This window comes from Solanum lycopersicum, chromosome 1 (genome assembly GCF_036512215.1).
Source record: "Solanum lycopersicum chromosome 1, SLM_r2.1".
Lineage (NCBI taxonomy): Eukaryota > Viridiplantae > Streptophyta > Magnoliopsida > Solanales > Solanaceae > Solanum > Solanum lycopersicum.
In genome coordinates, this window is record NC_090800.1 from 90,903,094 (window position 1) to 90,924,871 (window position 21,778).

Sequence of the window (21,778 nt, forward strand, 5' to 3'; positions counted from 1 at the left end):
AAAGTTGATTTGTTTTTAGATTGTATTTACTAAAAACCAAAGGAATTCTTGTAAGTAAAAAATAAAACTATTTATCTTGGTGATATTGTCAAATACTATAAAAACTTGTCCAAATATACGTAAAAAAACCATTTTTATTTTATACGGCGCCTAAACTTTCCGGTTGCCGCCATTTGTTGACGGAATCCTCATACAACATCAGCCAAACACAGCCTAACAAAACTTGCCCATTATTAAAATCACACGTGTGACATTAGGGCTTATAACTGAGAAAATAATTATTCCTGTTTGGCTTATATTCATTACAAAAAAACCAAAAAAAAAAAAAAAGAAATAGTTTACAAAAGACAGACAGATCGCAAAAGCCATTCCTCAAATAAAATAAAACAAATACTAAAAAGACAGCTTTGAGTGAACACCTACAACGTCGTCTTCGTCCCAACACAGGTCAATTTCTATTACTAGTGTTTCTGTTTACTTTAATTTCGTTAATTAGGGGTTTAATCATCAATAGGGTTTCTTAATTATCTTTTAATCTTACTTAGATTTTCGTCTCTTTGTCCTTCGATCGCTTAATCTCAATTTGGGGGTTTATTTTTAATCTTCATGAGGTTAATTCTACTTTGAAATTGCTAAATTGGGGTTTTTGATATATTTAATTTGGAGCTAGTAAAGGAGGAATTGCTGACTTTATTGCTAAATTGGGGTTCTTGTTAATTCTTGAATTCTGTTAATTGAGGTTTAATTGCTTTTATTTGATCTAATTGTTGGATAGTTGAATTGTAACAATGCGATCTAGGAGAATGTATATGGAATTAGGGCTTATTTGGGTGTTGGGAGTAAATGATGTTATTTTTTGTTTTATGTTCTTTGCTGGAATTCACGGAAGTGTGGTTATTTTGATTGTTTAGGAAGTTCAATTGAAAATGGTGACCAACCACCATTATACTCGAGTGGATACGTTGGAGCTGAGGGATGTAATCTATAGGAAGATTGGGCAGCAGAGAGCTGAAAAGTACTTTGATGAGCTTAGTAGATTTTTCAGTTCAAAGTTGAGCAAGGTTGACTTCGATAAGTCGTGCATTCGAACTATTGGGAGAGAGAATATTCACCTACATAATCGTCTCCTTCTATCCATAGTGAAAAATGCTTCTTTGGGTAAGGTTCCACCACCAAGGCCTAAAAAAGCTGAAGAATCTCTCAGCATTAAAGTTGGGAACGGTTGCCAAAGAAGTTGTCTACAATCGCTCTATGGTGATGCATTTCCCTCATCACCTCGCAAAACCAGGTCTCCAGTTAGTAGGGACAGAAGGTTGCGGGACCGTACAAGTCCTCTTGGACCACTTGGGAAAAGTCCTGTTACGTGTGAAGAAGCAGCGCCTAGGGTACAAGAACAGCAAAGTGCCACAGAATTGCATTCTCTTGGTAGCAGACCTCCAGTTGAAGTTGCATCAGTAGAAGATGGGGAAGAAGTTGAACAATTTGTTGGAAGTCCAGGAATTCAAAGCAGAAGCCTCGTCACTGCTCCTCTTGGAATTTCTGTGAATGTAGGTGGTGCTCGAAAAACTCTCCATAGTGGATCTGTGTACAACTTTCGTCTCGAGACTTTTCAAAGCTGTAGAGAATTGCCTGAGAGTAGATCGTTAAGAAGTCGTTTGGAGCGGAAGTTAGAGTCGGAAGGGCTTGGCATAACATTGGACTGTGCTAACCTGCTAAATAATAGCTTAGATGCATTTTTGAAAAGGCTGATTGAACCTTGCATAGGACTGGCTGGATCCCGACATACAAATGAACGTGTCAGATATTGTAATGGTCAAACACTGCCTGGATGGTATGGACAATATCCTGGAAATTATACAAAAAGACAAACAAGATCCTCATTTGGTAGGATGTTGGATTTCCGAGTGGCAGTGGAGACTAATCCTCATATACTTGGGGGAGATTGGTCCATGCTACTTGAGAAGGTCTGTGCTGCTTCTGAATAAACAACTCATTTTCATCAATCTTGTTACCAGATGGATAAGTGGAAAATTCAGGCTTTTGTGTCTGATTAGAATGATGGTTCTTGACATGATTTCTGACGGAATGAAGTATCTATGAGAATTGCCAAAGGAACAACATGTGAATATTGTGGGAAGCTGTCGGATGTGTGTTGTGAGATTTGTATTCTAGGAGAATTTGTCCCTTGGGAGGGTCAGGGTTACATAGATTATGCATAGATATTGTTTACAAGCATTTGCTCGTATGTCATTTTTCATTTTACAGATGAAGTTTCTATGAAATAACATGAGGTTTCTATGAAATATTTTCATGAAATAAATCATTTAGTTCAATGCAGCTGTGTACTATTGTAAAACTGAGAAGTTAGCAAGTGAATCAATTTCTAACCATTACTGAGTGATTTCAGCTCCCAAAAATTTCCAATTTCCTGTCTCTTCAGTGATCCACTTCTGCAACATAGAGGCAACAATTATATTTCCTATGTCAAGTGAAATGGACATTTTAACTTTTCTTCCTGGGTTGAAGTGTCAAGTGCATTCCTACTGTAGAGAAGAATATAGTGAGATATGCACTTCCTGGTAGCTTCAAGCTTCAGGTGACATATGCTTTCATTATTGGCTGCAAAATGTAGCATCCTGGTTCAAAGATTGGTTGCTTTGGGCAATCTTCTGTCTATAGCATATCTTACATATTTTTCTTTTGGTTGTATTCTTGTTAGTGCACTTCTACGTGTTGGTGGGCATTTTTCTCTTTGCTTTTTATCCATCCTTTCCAGTCTATTCAAATGATAATGTCTTTTAAATGTTTGAGGTTGAGGCTGCCCAATGCCTAATGGGTGGTTTCAGTCCTTCAAGTTATGCATATGCTTCCAGCATTGGCAGCAAAAGGTTACATCATGGACCAAAGGCTGGCTGCTTTTAGCGTCTTCGGTCTCTAGCATATTAAACATTGTTACTCTTCCTTTGTTTCTTCCTTGTTAGTGCAATTCTGCATGTTGGCGGGTTTATTCTGATCACTTTATCATCCTTTCTTTTTAGTCTATCCATATGACAGTGCTCTTTAAAAGTTTTAGGCTGAGGTATGCACTTCATGCCCTTAAATTGCTGAGTCTGAACTGACTTTGTCAAATTAGATGCCTGATTGGTTGCTTCAAGCGTTCAAATAATTTATAATTCCAGTACTTGCACCAAAAGGTAAAATTACTGTTCAGCAGTTGGTTGCTTTTGGCACTCTTTTGTCTCTAGTATAGCATAAATTGTTACTCTTCCTTGTTTCTGTGCCTGTTTGTAAACTTCTGCATGTTGTATGGGCTTATATCTCTTTGCCCTGCTTTTTTTCTAGTTCATCGAAATGAGAAAACCCTTTAAATGTTTGAGGTTGAGGCATGCTCTTCTTGTCATTAAATTATTAAGGCTGATCTGAAGTTTGTCCAATCCCAACCTTGATTGGCACCTTCAAGCCCTCAGTTGATATGTGCTTCCAGCTTTGGCTGCAAAGTGTAACATCTCTGTTTGAAAGTTGGTTGCCATTGGCAGTCTTCACTCTCCAGCATACTGTGCATTGTTAAAAAATTGGTTATTTGCTTGTTAGTGCAGGTAAAGGCTTTTTCTGTATGTTAATGATTTCTTTTTTTCTGACTTGCGCTTGCATCCCTTCTCTATACAATATGCAGTTTGCATTCTAATTTTTCTCAATCTTTAAAATATATATTCTTGAAATATGGAGATCTCATTGTCTCAGCTATTTCTCCTTACCAAGTAACACATGAGATAGGGCAAAGAACATTTGAATAATTTGGATTGATTTTAGTTACTGATTCATTTGAATTTTAATCAACCAATATTTTTCATACACAATATTTGTATATAGTACATTTTGTTATACAATGTTTGAAAGGGACCAAAATAAAATATATTACTATTCTTCAGTGATTATGTAGGGAAGCTGAATATTGTGAAATTTTGCATCATTGAAGCGATTGACATTTAATTACTTGCTAGAAAAGAAGCAGAACACAGCAACAAGGTTGGATAGAATGAAGATATACATAGAGGTCTGTTTGTGTTCAATTTAGATACTTGATTTTCAGTACTTCATATATAGTAAGCTTTATAACCAGAATCAGTGTGATTAGTATTTTTTTAGAAAGATCAATTTTAGCAAATGCTATCATTTTGGTGGTACTGAATAATTTCAATGATCTAATATTTACTTTTCTAAATGAGCAGGCAGAATCAATAACACAGTGGCCCTTGACATCATCCAACAGTATAGTGTCCTTGATTGTTCTTTTTCAGTGTTGTTAATTATGTAATTTTGCACGATTTCTCTTTTTAGTTGTCATGACTCATGCCTGCTTTCTTTCAGTATTTTGTCTTTTAAAGCTACTTTGCTATGCATTACTTGAGGAGAGTCCTTCGGAAATAGCCTCTCTACCTCCGCGAGGTAGGGGTAGCGTTCGCATACCTTCTACCCTTCCCAAAACCCAACCTTGTGGGATTACACTAGGTGTGTTGTTAAGTTTGCACCATTTTTTTCATTATTATTTTGTTTCTCAAATATTTACATATAGTATTTGCCTATGTCTTCGACCATAGTAGGTAGCACTTCTCTACGATAACATGCTCTCAATGTTAATTGTACACAAATCCTAACAGCCTTGCTGTAGGTTCAGAATTCTGCACGCGAACTTTACAACGTGCACATTTAATATCAGACATGCTTTTCCAGTTCTGTCACTTATAGTTCCACATCTGAAGATGAATTTCATCGTCTATGTTTTGAGCACCGTCTAATAGCTCATCTTATGTGTGTGTAGGACTAGAGAGGTAAAAACTAACAAGGAGGAGCATTATGTATTAGCAGTGAGCGTGGAGGCTCGGCTGAAAATGTAATGATATGGCTCAGTTGAATCTGCAGATAAGATGTTTTACCTCATGTTAATGCGACAGATGTTAACCTTTGTCCCAGCAACTCGAGGAACATCAACCATCGTTGTTTGAATTGCCCAATGCACATACCGACTGAACTGAGCTGACTGATATGATAATATTCCCGAAGGACAAACTACACAACTATGTGGATGTGCTGATGCAACTGTATCCATGAACAGTACTGATTGGGGTCACAGAATGATTGGAAGTGTTTGTAACCCCATTTGTTTATAATTGATGTAAATTGAATGTCGTAACAGCATTGCTGAGCTTGTATCATTGTTTCCTTGAGCTACAGGTTTTAGCTGACTCAATAATTACAATAGACGTCTTTGTTTCTTTGATTTCAAATGAATACTGGGAGAACTCTGATCATCACGAGGGATGATATTACATAACTTGGTTTGTTACTATCAATGGCTCATACGAGTGGTATAAGTCAAGCAGTTCAGCTGATAAAGCAGATACAATAGTAGAGAAAGAAGAAGATGGTAGTAAAGCATTAATACAATTCTCAGATGAATATACCAAAAAGAATCTTTTGATTCATGAGATAAATTGATTGAGATCTCGAATAAATACATGTTACAAATTATTATAACAAAAGAACAAACAACAAGCAACCTCCATCATTTTGGAAAGCGCACAAACAAATTTTGACAGAGAAAATAGAAATGCTCAGAATAGGAGGGTGAAGATGAGTCAAAAAGTCAGAGAAATGGCGGAAAAATATTGAAGTGAAGGATTTGAATATTAGTTGTAGGTTGGTGTAGGAGATGGTGATGGGGGTGGAGGTGAAGCATAGGTGGTTGATGGCTCGTACTTCGTAGGTGGTGGAGGTGAGTAGTATGATGGTGGTTGTTCATAGGTCTTTGGTGGAGGTGGTGGAGATTCATAGTAGGGTGGAGGTGGAGACTTGTAATTAATTGGTGATTCCTCGTAATATTTTGGTGGTAGAGGTGGGGGTGATTTGTAGTATGAAGGTGATTTTTCATAATAAGCTGGTGGTGGTGGAGATTTGTAGTAAACTGGTGACTTGTAATATTTCGTTGGTGACGGTGTGCTGTAATATTTAGGAGTTGGGGACTTGTAGTAGTGCTTTGCGGGAGTTGGAGACTTGTAATAGTTCTTTACAGGTGCTGGTGACTTGTAGTAATGCTTTGAAGGAGTTGGTGACTTGTAGTACTTTACTAGAGTTGGCGACTTATAGTAGTACTTTGAAGGACTTGGTGACTTGTAGTACTTTGAAGGAGTTGGAGACTTGTAGTAGTGCTTAATCGGTGATGGTGACTTGTAGTAGTACTTTACTGGCGATGGCGACTTGTAGTAATGCTTTGATGGAACTGGGTACTTGTAGTAATGCTTCGAAGGAGTATGTGACTTATAATACTTCTTTGCAATTGGCGACTTGTTGTAATGCTCTGAAGGAGTAGGCGATTTGTAATATTTTATTGGCGATGGAGACTTGTAGTAATTGTGCTTGGAAGGTACAGGTGCTTTGTAGTATTTGTGTGATGGAGAATATTCAACAGGTTTCTTGTAGTAAGGAGTAGGCACATGATACTTAGATGGAGATGGTGATTTGTAGTACTTGTTAGAGCTGTAAGGTGTGGGAGAAGTATAACCATAGGAGTAATCAGCAAAAACAGTGCTGGCTGCTAAGCAAATTGCCAAAGCAGCTGCAAGTAGGGGCAATTGCCCCAGCTTCCCTAAGCTTATCATTTTGATATGCAAACCAAAGCTATGCTTAGAGAAGAGATAGAGAGAACTAAAAACTTGTCTTGCATATTTTTTTAGGAGCTCTGGTTTTTATACAGCAATATGACATCTTTCTTGTTGACATTTGATGTAATGGCTTCATGGTTACCCACTAATATGAGAGCAAAGTCCAAATAAAGACTTTGTCAGCACAGAGTGGTAGGCATCCTCTTGGTGACATAAAATGAATACAATTTATTTAAAATTAACAACATAAGAACAAAGAGGAATAGCACAAAGTAGTTAAAGATTTGACAATTTTTTAAAACAATAAACAGAAGAGAGAATGAAAACTTCACTCACTTCAACGTTAAGAATAAACCGAGTTTAATGAGTTGAGAAGGAGGATACAATTGCAAAACCTTCAAAATTAGAACCGTCTGCCCTAAATAGTAGGATATTGCTCTTTTATGTAAGCTGACAGTGTAATACGCGATTTCTGTAACTAGAACTAGGATATACAAAAAGAACAGTGATGGTCCGAGCAACTCTCAGTTAACACATTCAATGGTCTCTGTGATTCTGCAGAAGTTCTGCTCCACCACACTAACATGTTACAGCGATGAAAATGACTCCAAAGTCATGCCTCCAGCCAGATTGTTAGCAAGAAGAATATATGAATTGTTAGCAGAGAAGACATTATACGTGCTTGGTATAGATCATGCCATTGAGACTTTCTGTTGGCTTGCCACATAAGTCAGGTATACATTCCATACATATGAAAATGTATTGCTCACAAGAGGCTGTCATAAATCATGCCATTGAGACTTTCTGTTGGCTTGCCACATAAGTCAGGTATACATTCCATACATATGAAAATGTATTGCTCACAAGAGGCTGTCGATGTAGTAATAAACACCTAATTAGTCACTTTCTCAAATACATGTATATATTGGGAGTTGAGGGATCTGAACCATAGTTTTGCCTTCGGCAAAGACAGAGGATACAGGACCCAGAGGTAGATGAATGGAATGGAATGTATAATCAATTGGTTCAACTGAACCAACATTTTTTTACTCAGAGCATATATGTATATTCGAAAAATTACTAAAATAGGAGTAACAAATATTAAATCTGAATGCACAATTGCAGAAGAGCACTATAACACAAAGTTTGAATCCATCGAATTTATATCCTGGATTAGTCTTTGAGGAGCAGAAAAGACATCCTAAATTGTGTAAAGTAACCTTAGAAATTGATGAGACCTTGAGCATACCTGTAAATGAACAGGAACAAACTTGAATGTAATGAAATCACATATTGGCCAGTACATAAGACCGCTGACAATGGTGGGAACCAAGTCGCGCTTGAGTCGGGCAACAATCTCTGAACTACTTTCACCTAAGGTAGCAACCAATACAAGGATTAGTGATACAAGCATCCTAAGATAATGCCTACTGTAATTCAGAAAATAAGAATTCTCAAGAGTTTGAATAGATCTTAAAATCTGTTGCAAGTTCATTCCGTAAAATAAAAAGTTCGCAACACAATCAAATTCAAACTCAGCAAGCATGGTAGAAAGCTATTAAGGACTAAGAAAAAACAAAAAGAATAAAAAGGGGAAAGGAGCTAATGCACTTCCTAATGCAGCTTTGCAAATGAACAGACTCAGATTCTTATTTTGTGTCCAACTTTTAGATGTTCCTTTTCTAATCTTAAATTTCTTTTTCTAGTTTTTGTTGAAAATGGGGGGAAAAGAGAGACAGTGTTTAAACACTATCCCTAAAACTCGAGGTTCGAGTTAGTTTCCACCTCCACCTCCCTTCTCCCTCTCATGTCACACCCTATGCCCTCCTCTCAGGCCTCAGGGACACATGTACAAAAAGAACAGGTTCTATCTCGAAGATGATAATTACCAGAGGTTTAGATTCCTCCATAAATATTTTATTTTGTGAATAACAGTAAGAGTACAGCCTATTAGTAAATTTAAGAAGCAACACAGAACTTCTAAAACAGGACTCAGCTTTACCTTGTGCTACAGCATTCATGGAGAAGAAAACAGAGTTAATTGCAGGGCCATAAACTGTTTGTCCCAAAGCTATTTTTTTAAATGTTGTAATGACATCACGTTTTGGAAAGCACCTCGACAGGAAATTGAACCAGAAATGCAGTGAAGGTCCAACAATTAGCGCTCCATAACCAGCCATCCTCAATGTTCGTGTGAGATCATACTGCTCCAACAATGACCCAGCAATCATCTGCAGAGCAGAGAAGGGGGAAAGGATTAAAAACAGGCCATAATATATTCCACAGGTGAACCAGTATCAAAAGCTACACTAAAAGAGGGAATGATAAATAAGACGGGAGAAATGCAAATTATATAATTATATGTTGAGAAAAATGTAAGAGAACTAACAAACTTTGACATTCTAAAGTGTTACCGAACAAGATTTTCGTGTACGAGTACTAACTAAGAACCAATCAAAAAGGGACATTTAAGATCAGAATCGTAACAAAAATAGTTAATCACTTAATCCAACTTGAAGAGGACAATTTTAACTTGAGCTTTGCTATTATCAAACCATCATTGATTAAAATAAGATTACATTAACCCTCTATCTTCATCTTATGTTGATCGTTTTTCTTAAGTTTGTTCTGCTATTAAAGTTCTCTCCACCACATCTTCTCTTTTAGTATTAGAACTATTCATACAAAATCTCAACTTGCAATTTATCAAATCACAAAGCAGCACTCTTTGTAAATTTGCACTAGTTTTTAAGAATTAACAATCCTTTTCACTTCATTGTTATTTGGTGGAATCCAGTCTAGTGTAGTCTAAGACAACATCAACCATCCCAAGTCTTTAGATGCAAACAATCTGAATTACCAATAATGGTCATGATGTGAAAGAAATTGGTGCAACTCCCAACTGTAATTCATTTTTTCAACCCAGAAAGTACTCATGGAAAGAAAGACCAGAGTCAGATATGGCAACTATGAGAAGATAACTGTGGAACTTATTGGTTAAATGACTGAATGTGGTTGAACTTGTCCATGATTATCTGTGGAAGAAGGAATGAATATCAAACTACTCTCCTGAATCAAAGAAGTGCATTAACAGTTGAAAAGCAGAAGACTGTTTGTCTTGTTTGATTAAGAAGTTTAAAAGTAAAGAATACACTCTCTGCAATTGAAACCCCTTCAACAGCCCAAATTAAAGAACAGAGTGCATTTCTATACTCTTCAAAGCACACAAGGCAATATAGAGCAGGCATGATTATTTAACCTAACAATGAATTTTTCAACTAAGTAACTTTCAAGAATCTGAAGAAAAAGTACCTGCGAGGAAAAATCAGCAGCAGTAAGAATAAGGCCGCAAGTGATGCTCTTGGTGATAATGGGTCGAGAGTTGAGTTTCTCTAAGTACCAACCCACTAACCCAAATTTTGAAGCAGAAGACGAAACCCCTGAAAAGAAAGCAAGAAAACTGGGATTTGACAACTCTAATTCCTTAGTTTTCCTGTAAAAAGAATGAGGTAATCGTGAATAAACTTTAGAATGTTGAAGTTGGTGATGAACAATATGGTTCTTGATATTCCAAGATTCAACGGAGGGACTTCTTTTCCATAGATGTTGCAATGAATGGTGGGTTTTAGAACCATTTCTGAGGAAAAAAGCACACATCTTTTGTATCTGTAGATAAACCCCAGGTGTATATTGATGGCAGAAGAGGAGTTATAATGGAAAAGGGTCTGTTGTTGTCGTCGTCGTCAGTTGGGGAAGAGAAGTTTCTGCTTCAGGCCTTCAAAGATGGCCGCCAATAAAAAGGAGCAAACTGTAGAAGACAAAAATAAAGTAAAGCCTTATGGTTTACCAAGCACTTCCCTAATTTTCATCCACGTGTATAGCTCTTTTTTTTCTTCACTATATATATATATATATATATATATATAATATATACGCGATCGAACTTTCAAAAAAACTTCATTTATGTCATTAGGTTCATTTATGCTATTACTTTTAAAGAAATTTTTTTTTTTAATAATAATTTTGTAAAATTATTTTTAACACGTGACCAATTATAATTCGGCCACGTCATCATTTTTTTAATTAAAAAATTATAATTCTAAAAAAAATTGATTATTTTTTTAATTAAATAAATTAATGACGTGACCGAATTATAATTGGCCATGTCATCAATTTTTTAAATAAAAAAACCAAAATTGTGAATAAAAATTAAATTATTTTTTTATTAAAAAAATTAATGACGTGGTCAAATTATAATTTGTCACGTGTCAAAAATGATTTTGCAAATTTACCGTTAAAAAATAATGGCATAAATGAACTTTTTCTTTAACAGTAATGATATAAATGACCAAACTTTTAATTGATAACAAAAATAAGCCTTTTCTAAAAATTTAATGGTGTATATATATATATGATCTCGTATTTAAGAAATAATAATTAATGTGAATCATATTAATCAAATGACTTTGGAGAGATGAATTTTATTTCTTAATTTTAGAATCTGGATGATGAATAATTTCTCAATGTTTAAACAAGTAAGGATAAATATTTATTTGTAATATAATGAATAAGTAAAATTAGATGAGCGAATAAATTAGAAAGGACCTATTCATTCTTTTTGTTAGCAAGTAGTATGTTATATAGGAAATTAAAATGAAGATTAATATCACTAAAACATTTGAGATAAGAGAGTCGTTTTAACTTTGAATTTTTTGTTTTGTAACTCTTCAATATACTCTTTTTAAATTTCTTAAATCAGTATAATTCTCAAGAAGAAAACAATAATGATTTCGTTGCTGTTTTTACTTGATATTACACTGATTTATGTTTTTATTCTTAACTTCATATGATTTATCTAAACTCAAAATATATGCATTTTTTAAGGCAATTATAGAGGCTCATATTCAAATTATTTTAATCCTTTTTTTTCTCCAATTAAACGTGTGAAACTTTATATGAAAAAGTCTTCTGTCCATCTCTTTTGCAAAATAAATTGATATGTTTGTATTACTTTTCACACCCTTTTTTTCTCCAATTAAATTATAAAATTTAAACAAGAAAAAGTATTTGTTTCCCTAGTTTGGTATATACCGATGCTATTACTTAATTTTTTTTTTTTTAATTTGTTTTAAAAAATATAGCATATAATTTTATTAAGGAAAAAGAAAAAAAAAAGCAATAATTGGCACCGCCAGTAGAGATGTCAGTTCACATGACGAATTGCATTGAAGGGTTTCCAGCATTTTAGTTAACAGCCACGTCAGCAGTAGCTTTTGACACGATTCCGTACTTCCATTCTCCTTTTAACACGTGTCCAGGACCTCCTTCCAGCTTACTTTGTAAGTCCTCCAAGTTTTGAATATTTTTAGGATGACCCACCCAATTCTTCAAATTTAGCTTCACGTGCCAAATTGTTCAAAAAACTATTTTACTACTTTTAATATCTCACATCAATAATTTATTACTTCCTCCGTCTAATTTCATGTGACACTTTTTGTTTCTTAAAAGTCAAATAACTTATTTTGATCGAACATTTGCGTATGAATCTCAAATTTTTTTAAATGAAATTTATATATTTGTAAACTACGTAAACAATACTATAAATTACAATAATTGACAATTCAAAATGTTAAAAAGATATATGAAAAAAATATGATCAAAGATACACTTATTTGAGTCTCGAAATGCGAAAAGTGTTACATAAAATGAGACGGAGGGAATATTTTTAATAACAAGTCAACTCTACGTTTGCCACTACTCATAGATAACAAGCCTATTAACAATCACAAACCAACAGAGTTATGGTGGAATAGTAAGTACTCCTTTGTTTTTAATCAAGAGATCTCAAATTTGAGCTTCCTTGGTACGGAATTGCTTTTATCCCAAATGTAGGACTTCCCAGCAGAAATCTGGATATAGTCAGGCTCCAATATGAGTACCAAACACTAGATAAAAAACCAAAAAATAATGAACCCACATATTACATGTATAGTGTTATCACCACAATTTGGTCCCAACTCTTATAAAATCGTCTTTGCTAGGAAGCAACATCGATTTGATACGAAATAAAGATAGATTGTTTTCAGAGAAATTTCACTTCAAAAACAATCAAGCACTTAATTTCAAAATTCAGCAAGACAACAATTTTCTGCTGCCAAGTTATCAGTGAAGGTGAGCTTTAGTGATGAATTTAAAGAACGTTATGTATCATGAAGTGCATTCGACTTGAGATTTTTAATTTCAGTAACACTGTCAAACTCTACATATACAATACATAAGATATAATAGCAACCACAACCTTGTGAAGGCTGTTGTCAAACTATACTTCAACTTCTTTGCATCCAAAGTCATAGGGCACTAGTCCTTTCAATTCAGGTCCATTGAGTCTGTTGTGTGCAAAACTGAAACAAAAGGAATGTCATCAAGAGTTGCATTGATTGCTCATTTTACTACAAGTAGAACTAATAATAATACACAACAGTGTCTGAATCTACTATTGAATCACACTATATAGTAAAGGTCCCAACATAAAAGTTTGATGTTGTGATACTCATTCTAGCTCAAATATCACAGCTTTACTTGAAAATATGACATATCCTAATCCAAGAATGAGAGATTGTAACTTGTGTGTGTCATTCGAATTCAATTACACAAGGCCAATGAATGGTTTCCAAGACTCATACTAGAATCATATGAACATCAGCATCAGATAACAATTTTGAGGGCATATAGTAATTGCACTTGCAAACAAACAAGCATTAATCACTTAGCTATCACCCAAAGCCACCAACTACTAACTAATGACATGCCATAAGTTAAATTTTTGCAATAGGTTGGTGGATTAAGCTCACAACATGTGTTTTATGAACCTTAAAGCACATTTTTTAGCATGATGCAACCGGTCATTCAATAGATTTCTTTCTCCCCCAGTAACACAGCTAACAGAATGAAGCTCAAAACAACCTTCACCAATAAAATTAGCAGAAATGAACTAGTACACCATATCAAGGGATAGTTAGAGGATCAGCGAAAAATGTAAGCAAATTTTCAAGAAAGAAGAAAAAATGATTACCCTTCCATAGGAAAGCTTCCAAAGGGTCCATCAGCAGGGATTGTTCCACAAAGATTGTTGTTAGAAACATCACTGCAGCAATGCAATAAACAAATACACTCAAGCAGAAATCACCGCCATATTGTTCGATTGTCTTTTTCTGTATCAAGGTGTACATACTAAGGTAATAACAGCAGATAAGAATTTGAGAACTTACAATACTTTAAGGTTGGGGAGTGTCGTAAGTTCCCTTGGAATCGAACCAGTTAGTTCATTGTCGTTTAACCGTCTGTAGTCATAGCATGAAAAAGATTCAATCTTTATAACATCACATCAAATATCTATTAAAAAATGTCAAATTCATTGATCATTCAATGAGAATATATACTTACAAAAATCTAAGAGACTTTAGTTTAGCAAAAGACTGGGGAATGTTGCCTTCAAATTTGTTGCCATATAGGTCCATGCTAATAAGATTTTCCAGATCACCAAATTCCTTTGGGATTTCCCCTTCTAAGTTATTACTATAAAGTTCCCTGCAATTCAGGATAAAGTTTGTCCATCATCTTAAAGACAGATAGATAGACTTGCAAGCAAAGAAAACACACAAAAGATTGAACTGTTAATCACAGAAACAACATTAATCATGTGACACTAATCTATACATAGTTATTTCTTTGTCTAAAAAAAAAAACGCCCCTTTTTCTATAACTTATCCGTTACTTTATCCACGGTTTCAGTACAGCCAACAAAAGATACTAAACTGAGACAAGAAACAAAAATACAAGAAAAGAGATAAACAAAGAAAAATACAGATACTGTAGATTCTTGAGTTCACCAAGTTCTGGTCCTAATGTTCCAGAAATATTAGAATTGCCCAAATCCCTGCAAATTTCAAAAAATTTAAAATGAAATCATAAGAATTGTCAAATTACTAACAACAACAAGAAGTGATAGGCAAAAATCAAGAAACTGATAGAGCATCTTACAGGCGAATAACATTATTATCTGAGTCACAGGTAACATGAAACCATGTACAAGGATTTACAAGTGTAGGGTCCCAGCTTTGTAGAACATTTTTTGGGTCAGAAAGTTTGGTTCTCAAAGAATGCAAAGCAGTCCCTGCAAAACAAAATTAAAAAAAAAAAAGAATCTTGAGTAACATTTCAAGATTGAACCTTTTTCTTGTTTTTTATACAAGTATTTCCATTTCCAAGATTTTAACTCAAACCCCATGAACCAAAAAGAAAAAATAAAACAAAGAGGGGTTCATATAGCAACACAAAGCTGAAATCTTTAAACCCTAAGAAAACATGGGAAACTTAGATTAGCAGAAAGTACCTTCAGAATTTGTGGAGAAGGCAGAGGGAATACAAAGAATGATTTGGAAGAAGAAGAGAAATGAGGAAGGAAAAGCCATTGAAGAAATGGAGAAAGAATGGAAGTTTTAGGCCAGAGAAGAAAGTACATGTAGTAGTGGTAGAACCAATAGGGGTGTTATATAAGAGAGAGGTCAAGTCAAATTTGGAAGCTGTAAAATACTGTTGAGTGTTTGTACAACTGTTGAGAACCTTGTATAAGTTATTACTATTCAAGTGAGTAAATGAGACCAGTGCTCAGTTCTGTTGTTCACACTATCACTGTGAGATTTTCCACAAGGACTTCTGTCCTGTCTCAACTCTCAACTGAAATAATTGTCTACCAAATGCCAAACCACAAAATTAAAGGGGTTAAGTATTTATATTTCCTAATTTTTAAGTATTTTATGTGAACTCAAATCCAACATTGTTGATTGAATGACATCTCGACCATTTCACTACACTCTCAATAATTACATGCAAATTTATGCAAGCATTTAATATTCACAACAAAACTGGGGGGTTGGGAAAAGGGTGGGGATTTTTTTTTTTATTTCAAGAAATTGTTTACAAGTCGCTTGAGATAATTTTCTCTACATGATTTTAGATTTATTTCATTTTTAGTAAATAACAAAAATGTTATAATTGAAAGATAATATGGCCGAAATTATCTTCACTATTTTTTCTCATTTTATTCTTACATTACTTAACACTGTCCGATACTTTCTCTTATATATTATATATTTAAATCCTTAGCTCACTCATATACATAAAAGGAACATATGCAAGCAATATGTACAAATTTGCAGCACTCTTCTTTACATTGCAACCTTCAGTTACATATTCGAAAGAGAAAAAAAAATAGCATTCTAATTCTATTTGCCCCAAAAAAGAACCAAAAAAAAAGATCATCTCACACGAGATCACTATACGAGTAGTGGAGAAGTATTCAAAAGTTTAGTTGGTTGTTGTCATGTTGATCAACAGAAAAAGCATGGGGAGGGGAAATACAAAGAATTTATGATATTTCTAATATACTAGTTCTCATAATTTCACGCCTCCTCCACGGTTCCCTTCCTCTCCTCTTCTTCAGCTTTAATCCAGGCAGCCTACAAGGGAAAACAAGAGTAAAGTCATGAGAAGTAGAAAAAGGAACGACAATATAAAATGGCTTAAGACTGAAGTTAATGCACTTGCCTTGTCTCTCTGAAGTCTAGACATATGAGGACGCATAGAGTTCCCGAGGCTTAAGCCTCCCCAAGCTTCTTGCAGCTCCCTCTCCCTTATAGCTTTCCGAGTAATTGAATGTCTTATCTGATCATCATCATCATGTGGCTGAATATCAGCCATCTTTTCTCTCTCAAGTCTCGACTTGTGTTTCACCAAAATCTGATCCAAACTGCCTTCATTGTTCTGCAACTGTTTACAAATGGTGTCCCTTTTCTTTACATTCAGCAAATTGTCTTCCTTTGCGTGAAAAGACATTTTCTCTTTTTCAAGCTTTGAAACATGCTTCACTAAAATCTTGTCCAAGCCTTCGCTATCTGTGGCACTATTAGCTTCAAACTTTCTTCGAGTCCTCGATGCACGATAGTCTCTTCTTGTTGATGATTCTTGCATTTTAAGTCTTTGCAGACGATGAACTGGCTTTACTAGAATCTTGTCCAGACTATCCACTGCTTCTTTGTTTTCAACTTCAAATGATAACGTGTCTGCTGGGTTTGATGGTTGTTCTCCATTACAAGAATTTACATTGTGGTCAACATTTTCTTTTCCTACCAATGAGGTAGTCTCGGACACATTGGCATCAGGGTCAGCAGTGTTTTCCCTATTTTTTGCTTCTTGAATTTCCTTTTCAAGTTTGGTCATATGTTTCACCAGATAATCTTCTAAACTAGGAACATCCATTTCATGTTTCTTTCTTCGACCAATTGCTGCAGTACCCACCAATCTATTCGAATTCTTGCCCTCTATTTCACTAAGTTTTTCATTCTTCTTCTTAGCCTCTTCAATATCTTTCTCAAGCTTTGAAGAGTGCTTAACCAACACACTCCCTAAGTCAGGAACCTCAAATGAATGCACATTGCTATTTGAAGCTTTACACTTGTTTTTTAACGTCTCGGAGTTGTTCTTGGCCTCTTCAATTTCCTTCTCAGATTTTGAAGAAGGCTTCTTGAGAATACTTGCCAGATCATTGACTGTATCTGTATGGTAGTCTGCGTGAACCACTTTATCACTAGATTTATCTCGTGTTTTTTCACATTTTTCCCCCGCTTCACTCCTGGCTTTTTTGGCTTCTAAAACCTCCCTTTCAAATCTCGTTAATCGCTTCACCAAAAACTTGTCCAGGCTTGGAACCTCAGACGAATTATCTGTAGCTTTACACTTGGTTCTTACCAAAGTTTTGGAGTTGTTCTTGGCCTCTTCAATTTCCTTCTCAAATTTTGAAACAGATGGTTTCTTAAGAATACTTGCCAGATCATGGCTTGAATTTGTATGGTATCCCGAATGAATCACTTTATGACAAGATTCATTCTGACTTTGTTCACTTCTTTCCCCAGCTTCACTTCTAGCATTTTTGGCTTCTAATACCTCCCTTTCAAGTCTCGTTAACCGCTTAACTAGAAACTTATCCAGGCTTGGAAGTTCCTCAGCGCCCTTAACTGTTCCGTCTCCTACAGATATTTCTGATCTATCATCAGCAGCTGACCCTGAAACATGCATTTTGCTGTTTTCCGCTTCAGCTAGAGCAGCGTTCAACCCACACGTTGCAACTATAGTAGCAAGAGATGAAAGTTCATCTTCTTGCAAACATCTAAGCCTTTCCAGCATCATTTCCACAAGATTTGGCATATTAAACTTTTCATATGCCTGCTTCTTTTTACATTTCCTTACTTTTTCTTTTTCTAACTCTGTGGCTTCAGATGCCGTATCTGATTCACATTCTGAAGAGAACTCAGACACTTCTTGATGATTATCATCTGTTTCAGGGTTCTGGCTTATTCTGTGCAGCAGTTCCTTAACTTCATCTTTGTTCATAGAAGGGCAATTTGCAAGCTTAAGAAGGGCAGCCTTAACTGCACTTGCTACTTGTTTATCCACCTCAAATGCAGTTTCAAAAGATGTTCTAACAGTATGAGTGGTGGGTCCTTCTCCTTTTGCTGGTGACTTTTCTATTTTGTAATGCTTCTGTGAGCAATCAGGAATGTCATACAAGATTACTCCAATAGCTGTTGCTGCTTCAAAAGCATCTGCAGAATATTTTTCTGACTTTATCAGCAATTGTTCTGCTTCTTTACAATCAATCCTGTATGGCAGATACAGGAAAGGTAAGTTCTAGACTAACATATGACCAAATCTCTATTCAATCAATCAACAATGTCTCTGTCATAAACAAGCTAATACTATTGGGTATTTTTTCCATTTTTTGCCTGTTGGCCAAAATTAATTACGGGCGCTAGTGCAATATATGTAACACTGATTACGTATATATTACATGTATACAACAACATGCGCCGACCTTTCCCTTTCTACCTTCAGGTTGTTTCCGATAAGACTCTCCTATCAAAACAAATGTAATTGACACAAGAAAGTAAGAAAAAGAGACAACAAGATAACAATGTACAAAACAAGTGAAGCAACATATATTAATACACATTAGAGAAACTCACGAAACCTAAATCATACTACAACACAACAACACTCGACTATCTACTAACCTTCTACCCTAAATCCTCTACCACCATAACTTCCTATATATAAAATCATGTTCTCAGCTGTGAGTATATTATGTATATTTATACTAAATATAACAAACCTATACATTTCTTAGCTATTTTGTAAATTAGATCACAAAAGGCATTCAACTGTAACTATCTCTAAAATTTAATGTATCCAATATCACATAATTGGCAAATAATTCCTGTATGAGTTTCTAAGCAGAAAAAACAATTCCAGACAAACACCGGATCTAATGCATGTAACAACAAATACAGATAAATGAATGTTAAATTACTCACCTTGAGGCTTGAAGTATTCGGCACCATGATGCTTCAACAAGAGCAGCCTTCCGAGCTTCCAGAGCTCTTTGAGCAGCTTCTTTCACTGCAATCTTTTCTCTCAAAACTCGACAATAGTGGGGATTAGCGTCCCCCAAAGTCTCATCAAGAGTTGAGTTCATACCATCCACTTCCTGAGATTTCACAACAGGTCAATAACTCTGTCAGTACTTCTTCTACTATATATTGACGATAAAAAAGAGAATGCTCAAGAATATAAATATACCTGGAGCATTTTTATTTTCCTCTTCAAATAGGAATCCACTTTTTTGCGAGGGAACCAATTCAGAGGTGAAGTTTTGCGATGAGGGGGCTTTCTAATTTGTGATCCAGATTTGTTTAAAGAAACTAAACTTGACTGGCCACTTTCTTTCATTGCCTTAGTCTGCACTATTCCAAAACAACAAAATGAAAAACCCAAATTGGAAAACACTAATTAAAGAATACTTCAAAGCAACTAGATTTGACTGGCGACCTTCTTTGATTGCCTTGTTCAGCACTATCTGAAAACAAGACAACTACCAAACTTTGACAACACACAAATCAAAGTGAACATTTATGTGAATTCGCTTTAAAGTAACAAAATCTGATTGTCACCCTTCTTCATTTCCTTGTTGTGCAACCTAGAAAACAAGAACATGAAAAAACAAAAGAAATATACACCTTTTTAAGGGAAGATCTAGGGTGTGTTTGGTATGGAGGAAATGTTTGGTCGATCAAAATGTTTTGTATAAGTGAAATTCCAAGTTTATCATCTCCTTCCCCACCCAACCCTCACCCCACTTGATCATCCCAATCCCTCCATCCCTGAACCCCCACTCCCCCATCCCAACCCGCCTCCATAACGTTTTGCTAGATAACATATAAATGCTCTTGGGATAATATTTTCTTACTTGCATACCAAACCTAACATTCACTCAAACTCAATGACAATGAAGTTTTATTTTTGTCATTACCGTTGCACCCACTCACAAAATCCTTAAGCTAACAATAATAACAATCAAGATCAACATTGGGGGATCAAATTAAATCTTTTTTCCTAATTACGAACAAGGGTTTTAGAGAACCCCAAAAGATCAAAAGAACCCCAACCAAAAAACATAAGCAAAATCGAGAAAATAAATTCAAAAACTAAACAGAGTTTCTTTTCCTCAGATATTAAAAAAAGGAATGGGTAATGAGTACCTTTCCGACTCTGGAAGCGGCGGTGGGACTGTTCTCAGAATTAGAAAAATTGTCGCTCGCCGGCTTCTTTTCAATACAACCCATATCAAAACAACCCAAATCCATTCTCCACAAAATCAAAATTGAATCTTTTCGTAGAACTAAAAAGAACAATTAGCCAAATGGCCTCAACAATGTGTTGCAGTATACGAAATTCTTACTAAAATCAATGGGGAGTGTTAATTAGCGTTTCTTGAATCCAAATTGTTTACTGAAAGAAGAACTGAAAAATTTGTGTTGTGATTTTCCTTGATTTTACAAGAAGAGAGAGTATAGCTTTTTTGAGTAAAGAAAAACTATCCGTTACAACCGATCATTTTGTTCCCAACGGTTCTTTTTATATATTTTTGTTTATCCTTCTTCCTTGTACCCTTAATAATACATAAATACTATTAATAAATGATAATGAATAATTTTAGAAAATAGTGGAATTTAAAATTTATATTTTTTTTTTCCTTTTTCATTATCCTATTGATCAATTCTGGCATAATTTCTTAAAGTTGTCCTTCTGATTTTTATTTTTTTTTTTGATAATTTTTATTCAATATCTTTTTTTATGGTAATTTGATTAAATATCTTATCAGGAAACATTGATATATAACATTAAAAGAAATTATCTTTATCTAATTAAAGACACTTCTACATGGATTAAACAAGTAAGATTTTGTATTTTGATACATTTACTTTTAAGATAATCTTTTTAAAAAATAAAATAAAAATGACGAGGGACAATTATGAAATGAATAGATTTTAGGATGAGATAACAGAGCGATTATAAAAAAAAAAGATTCACCAAATCAGAATCTAGTGTGATAATTGGTTATAATATCTAAATCTAAAGGTAAGTTTTGTAAAACAACATAGCGACTTTGCTGCCAGAGATAGAACACAAAAATTTATCTGCATCCAATATTTAAATCGAATAAATACAAATGAACTATCATACATTCAGTCACTTGTAATAATAAAACAAAGAAGAACTTTACAGAAAAAGACAAAACTACACTCTTCAATTCTCCAAGTTAAGATAAACTATAACATGTACATACAAAAAAAAAGATTGTGCAACATGAACAAAATTGAAAAGATTCTGCATAAAATGTCCAGAGTAACATAATAAGGGAAAACATTTTGTGTGTTTGGTTTCAAGGAACTGGTCCTTGTAGATCATTTCTTATTGCCAGCATCTCCAGCCTTCATCTGCAAAATTCAAACAAACAGAACAAGAATAAGTGATACCTCTTAATGTTGTAGCAGCTGAGGAAAAAATAAAAACCATTACCTTCTTGACACTGCGTACTTTCTGGGATATGTTCTTCCGCTCCTTCATCGGCTTCTTAGACTTCTCTACTTTGTGTCTAATCAATTCTGGACAAGCTGATCAATCATCGAAGAAGTTAGCCTAAAATCAAGTACAGCCTCAATCCA

The 21,778-nt window shown here is 34.8% G+C and overlaps 5 protein-coding genes and 1 non-coding gene across 9 annotated transcripts; 2 read left to right on the forward strand and 4 right to left on the reverse strand.

The window, feature by feature from the left end:
- Positions 1–264: 264 nt before the first annotated feature.
- On the forward strand, positions 265–2,333 carry LOC138337000 (uncharacterized). Its single transcript, XM_069290047.1, has 2 exons — positions 265–447; positions 912–2,333. Exon 2 carries the CDS (start codon positions 927–929, stop codon positions 1,983–1,985), a length of 1,059 nt encoding a protein of 352 aa, XP_069146148.1. The 5' UTR covers positions 265–447; positions 912–926; the 3' UTR covers positions 1,986–2,333.
- Positions 2,334–3,915: 1,582 nt separating this feature from the next.
- On the forward strand, positions 3,916–5,278 carry LOC101268618 (uncharacterized). Its single transcript, XR_011211881.1, has 4 exons — positions 3,916–4,054; positions 4,230–4,269; positions 4,369–4,509; positions 4,820–5,278. It is a non-coding gene; the product is annotated as an uncharacterized protein (transcript).
- A 181-nt stretch (positions 5,279–5,459) lies between these two features.
- Positions 5,460–6,736, reverse strand: LOC101255544 (extensin-1-like). Its single transcript, XM_004231339.5, has one exon. It carries the CDS (start codon positions 6,654–6,656, stop codon positions 5,688–5,690), a length of 969 nt encoding a protein of 322 aa, XP_004231387.1. The 5' UTR covers positions 6,657–6,736; the 3' UTR covers positions 5,460–5,687.
- A 196-nt stretch (positions 6,737–6,932) lies between these two features.
- On the reverse strand, positions 6,933–10,555 carry LOC101243643 (uncharacterized). Of its 2 annotated transcripts, none has more exons than XM_004230661.5 (4): positions 9,972–10,555; positions 8,662–8,890; positions 7,909–8,033; positions 6,933–7,529 (listed from the first exon to the last, which is right to left on the reverse strand). In XM_004230661.5, the coding sequence occupies exons 1-4, from the start codon at positions 10,314–10,316 to the stop codon at positions 7,446–7,448; spliced, it is 783 nt and encodes a 260-aa protein (XP_004230709.1). In that variant the 5' UTR covers positions 10,317–10,555; the 3' UTR covers positions 6,933–7,445. The 2 variants fall into 2 exon arrangements, with proteins under 2 accessions (XP_004230709.1, XP_069146157.1); XM_069290056.1 differs by having other exon boundaries at positions 6,933–7,435; positions 9,972–10,532.
- A 1,704-nt stretch (positions 10,556–12,259) lies between these two features.
- Positions 12,260–15,402, reverse strand: LOC101244129 (leucine-rich repeat protein 1-like). 2 transcript variants are annotated; one of them, XM_010316890.4, is made up of 8 exons: positions 15,052–15,402; positions 14,700–14,832; positions 14,524–14,595; positions 14,103–14,246; positions 13,928–13,999; positions 13,732–13,803; positions 12,958–13,060; positions 12,260–12,568 (listed from the first exon to the last, which is right to left on the reverse strand). In XM_010316890.4, the coding sequence occupies exons 1-7, from the start codon at positions 15,128–15,130 to the stop codon at positions 12,979–12,981; spliced, it is 654 nt and encodes a 217-aa protein (XP_010315192.1). In that variant the 5' UTR covers positions 15,131–15,402; the 3' UTR covers positions 12,260–12,568; positions 12,958–12,978. The 2 variants fall into 2 exon arrangements, with proteins under 2 accessions (XP_010315192.1, XP_004230711.1); XM_004230663.5 differs by lacking the exon at positions 12,260–12,568 and having other exon boundaries at positions 12,819–13,060.
- A 460-nt stretch (positions 15,403–15,862) lies between these two features.
- Positions 15,863–20,693, reverse strand: LOC101255843 (uncharacterized). 2 transcript variants are annotated; one of them, XM_004231340.4, is made up of 5 exons: positions 20,312–20,693; positions 19,353–19,511; positions 19,088–19,260; positions 16,266–18,375; positions 15,863–16,177 (listed from the first exon to the last, which is right to left on the reverse strand). In XM_004231340.4, the coding sequence occupies exons 1-5, from the start codon at positions 20,414–20,416 to the stop codon at positions 16,121–16,123; spliced, it is 2,604 nt and encodes an 867-aa protein (XP_004231388.1). In that variant the 5' UTR covers positions 20,417–20,693; the 3' UTR covers positions 15,863–16,120. The 2 variants fall into 2 exon arrangements, with proteins under 2 accessions (XP_004231388.1, XP_010315193.1); XM_010316891.4 differs by having other exon boundaries at positions 19,353–19,516; positions 20,312–20,661.
- Positions 20,694–21,778: the final 1,085 nt, after the last annotated feature.

Bases quoted from the DNA above. Each gene is read 5' to 3' on its own strand.
- LOC138337000 (XM_069290047.1), top strand. From the start codon at position 927: ATGGTGACCAACCACCATTATACTCGAGTGGATACGTTGGAGCTGAGG.
- LOC101255544 (XM_004231339.5), bottom strand. From the start codon at position 6,656: ATGATAAGCTTAGGGAAGCTGGGGCAATTGCCCCTACTTGCAGCTGCT.
- LOC101243643 (XM_004230661.5), bottom strand. From the start codon at position 10,316: ATGTGTGCTTTTTTCCTCAGAAATGGTTCTAAAACCCACCATTCATTG. The intron at 8,891-9,971 runs GTACTTTTTCTT...TCTGCTCTGCAG, and splicing joins CTGCTGATTTTTCCTCGCAG to ATGATTGCTGGGTCATTGTT. The intron at 7,530-7,908 runs GTATGCTCAAGG...CTACATCGACAG, and splicing joins TTGTTCCTGTTCATTTACAG to CCTCTTGTGAGCAATACATT.
- LOC101244129 (XM_010316890.4), bottom strand. From the start codon at position 15,130: ATGGCTTTTCCTTCCTCATTTCTCTTCTTCTTCCAAATCATTCTTTGT. The intron at 14,247-14,523 runs GTATTTTTCTTT...CCTGAATTGCAG, and splicing joins CTCAAGAATCTACAGTATCT to GGAACTTTATAGTAATAACT. The intron at 13,061-13,731 runs GTAATCATTTTT...CTTTTGTTTCAG, and splicing joins GGAAGCTTTCCTATGGAAGG to TTTTGCACACAACAGACTCA.
- LOC101255843 (XM_004231340.4), bottom strand. From the start codon at position 20,416: ATGGATTTGGGTTGTTTTGATATGGGTTGTATTGAAAAGAAGCCGGCG. The intron at 19,512-20,311 runs GTACTCATTACC...GGAATAGTGCAG, and splicing joins CCGCTTCCAGAGTCGGAAAG to ACTAAGGCAATGAAAGAAAG. The intron at 16,178-16,265 runs GCAAGTGCATTA...TTTCCCTTGTAG, and splicing joins CTAGACTTCAGAGAGACAAG to GCTGCCTGGATTAAAGCTGA.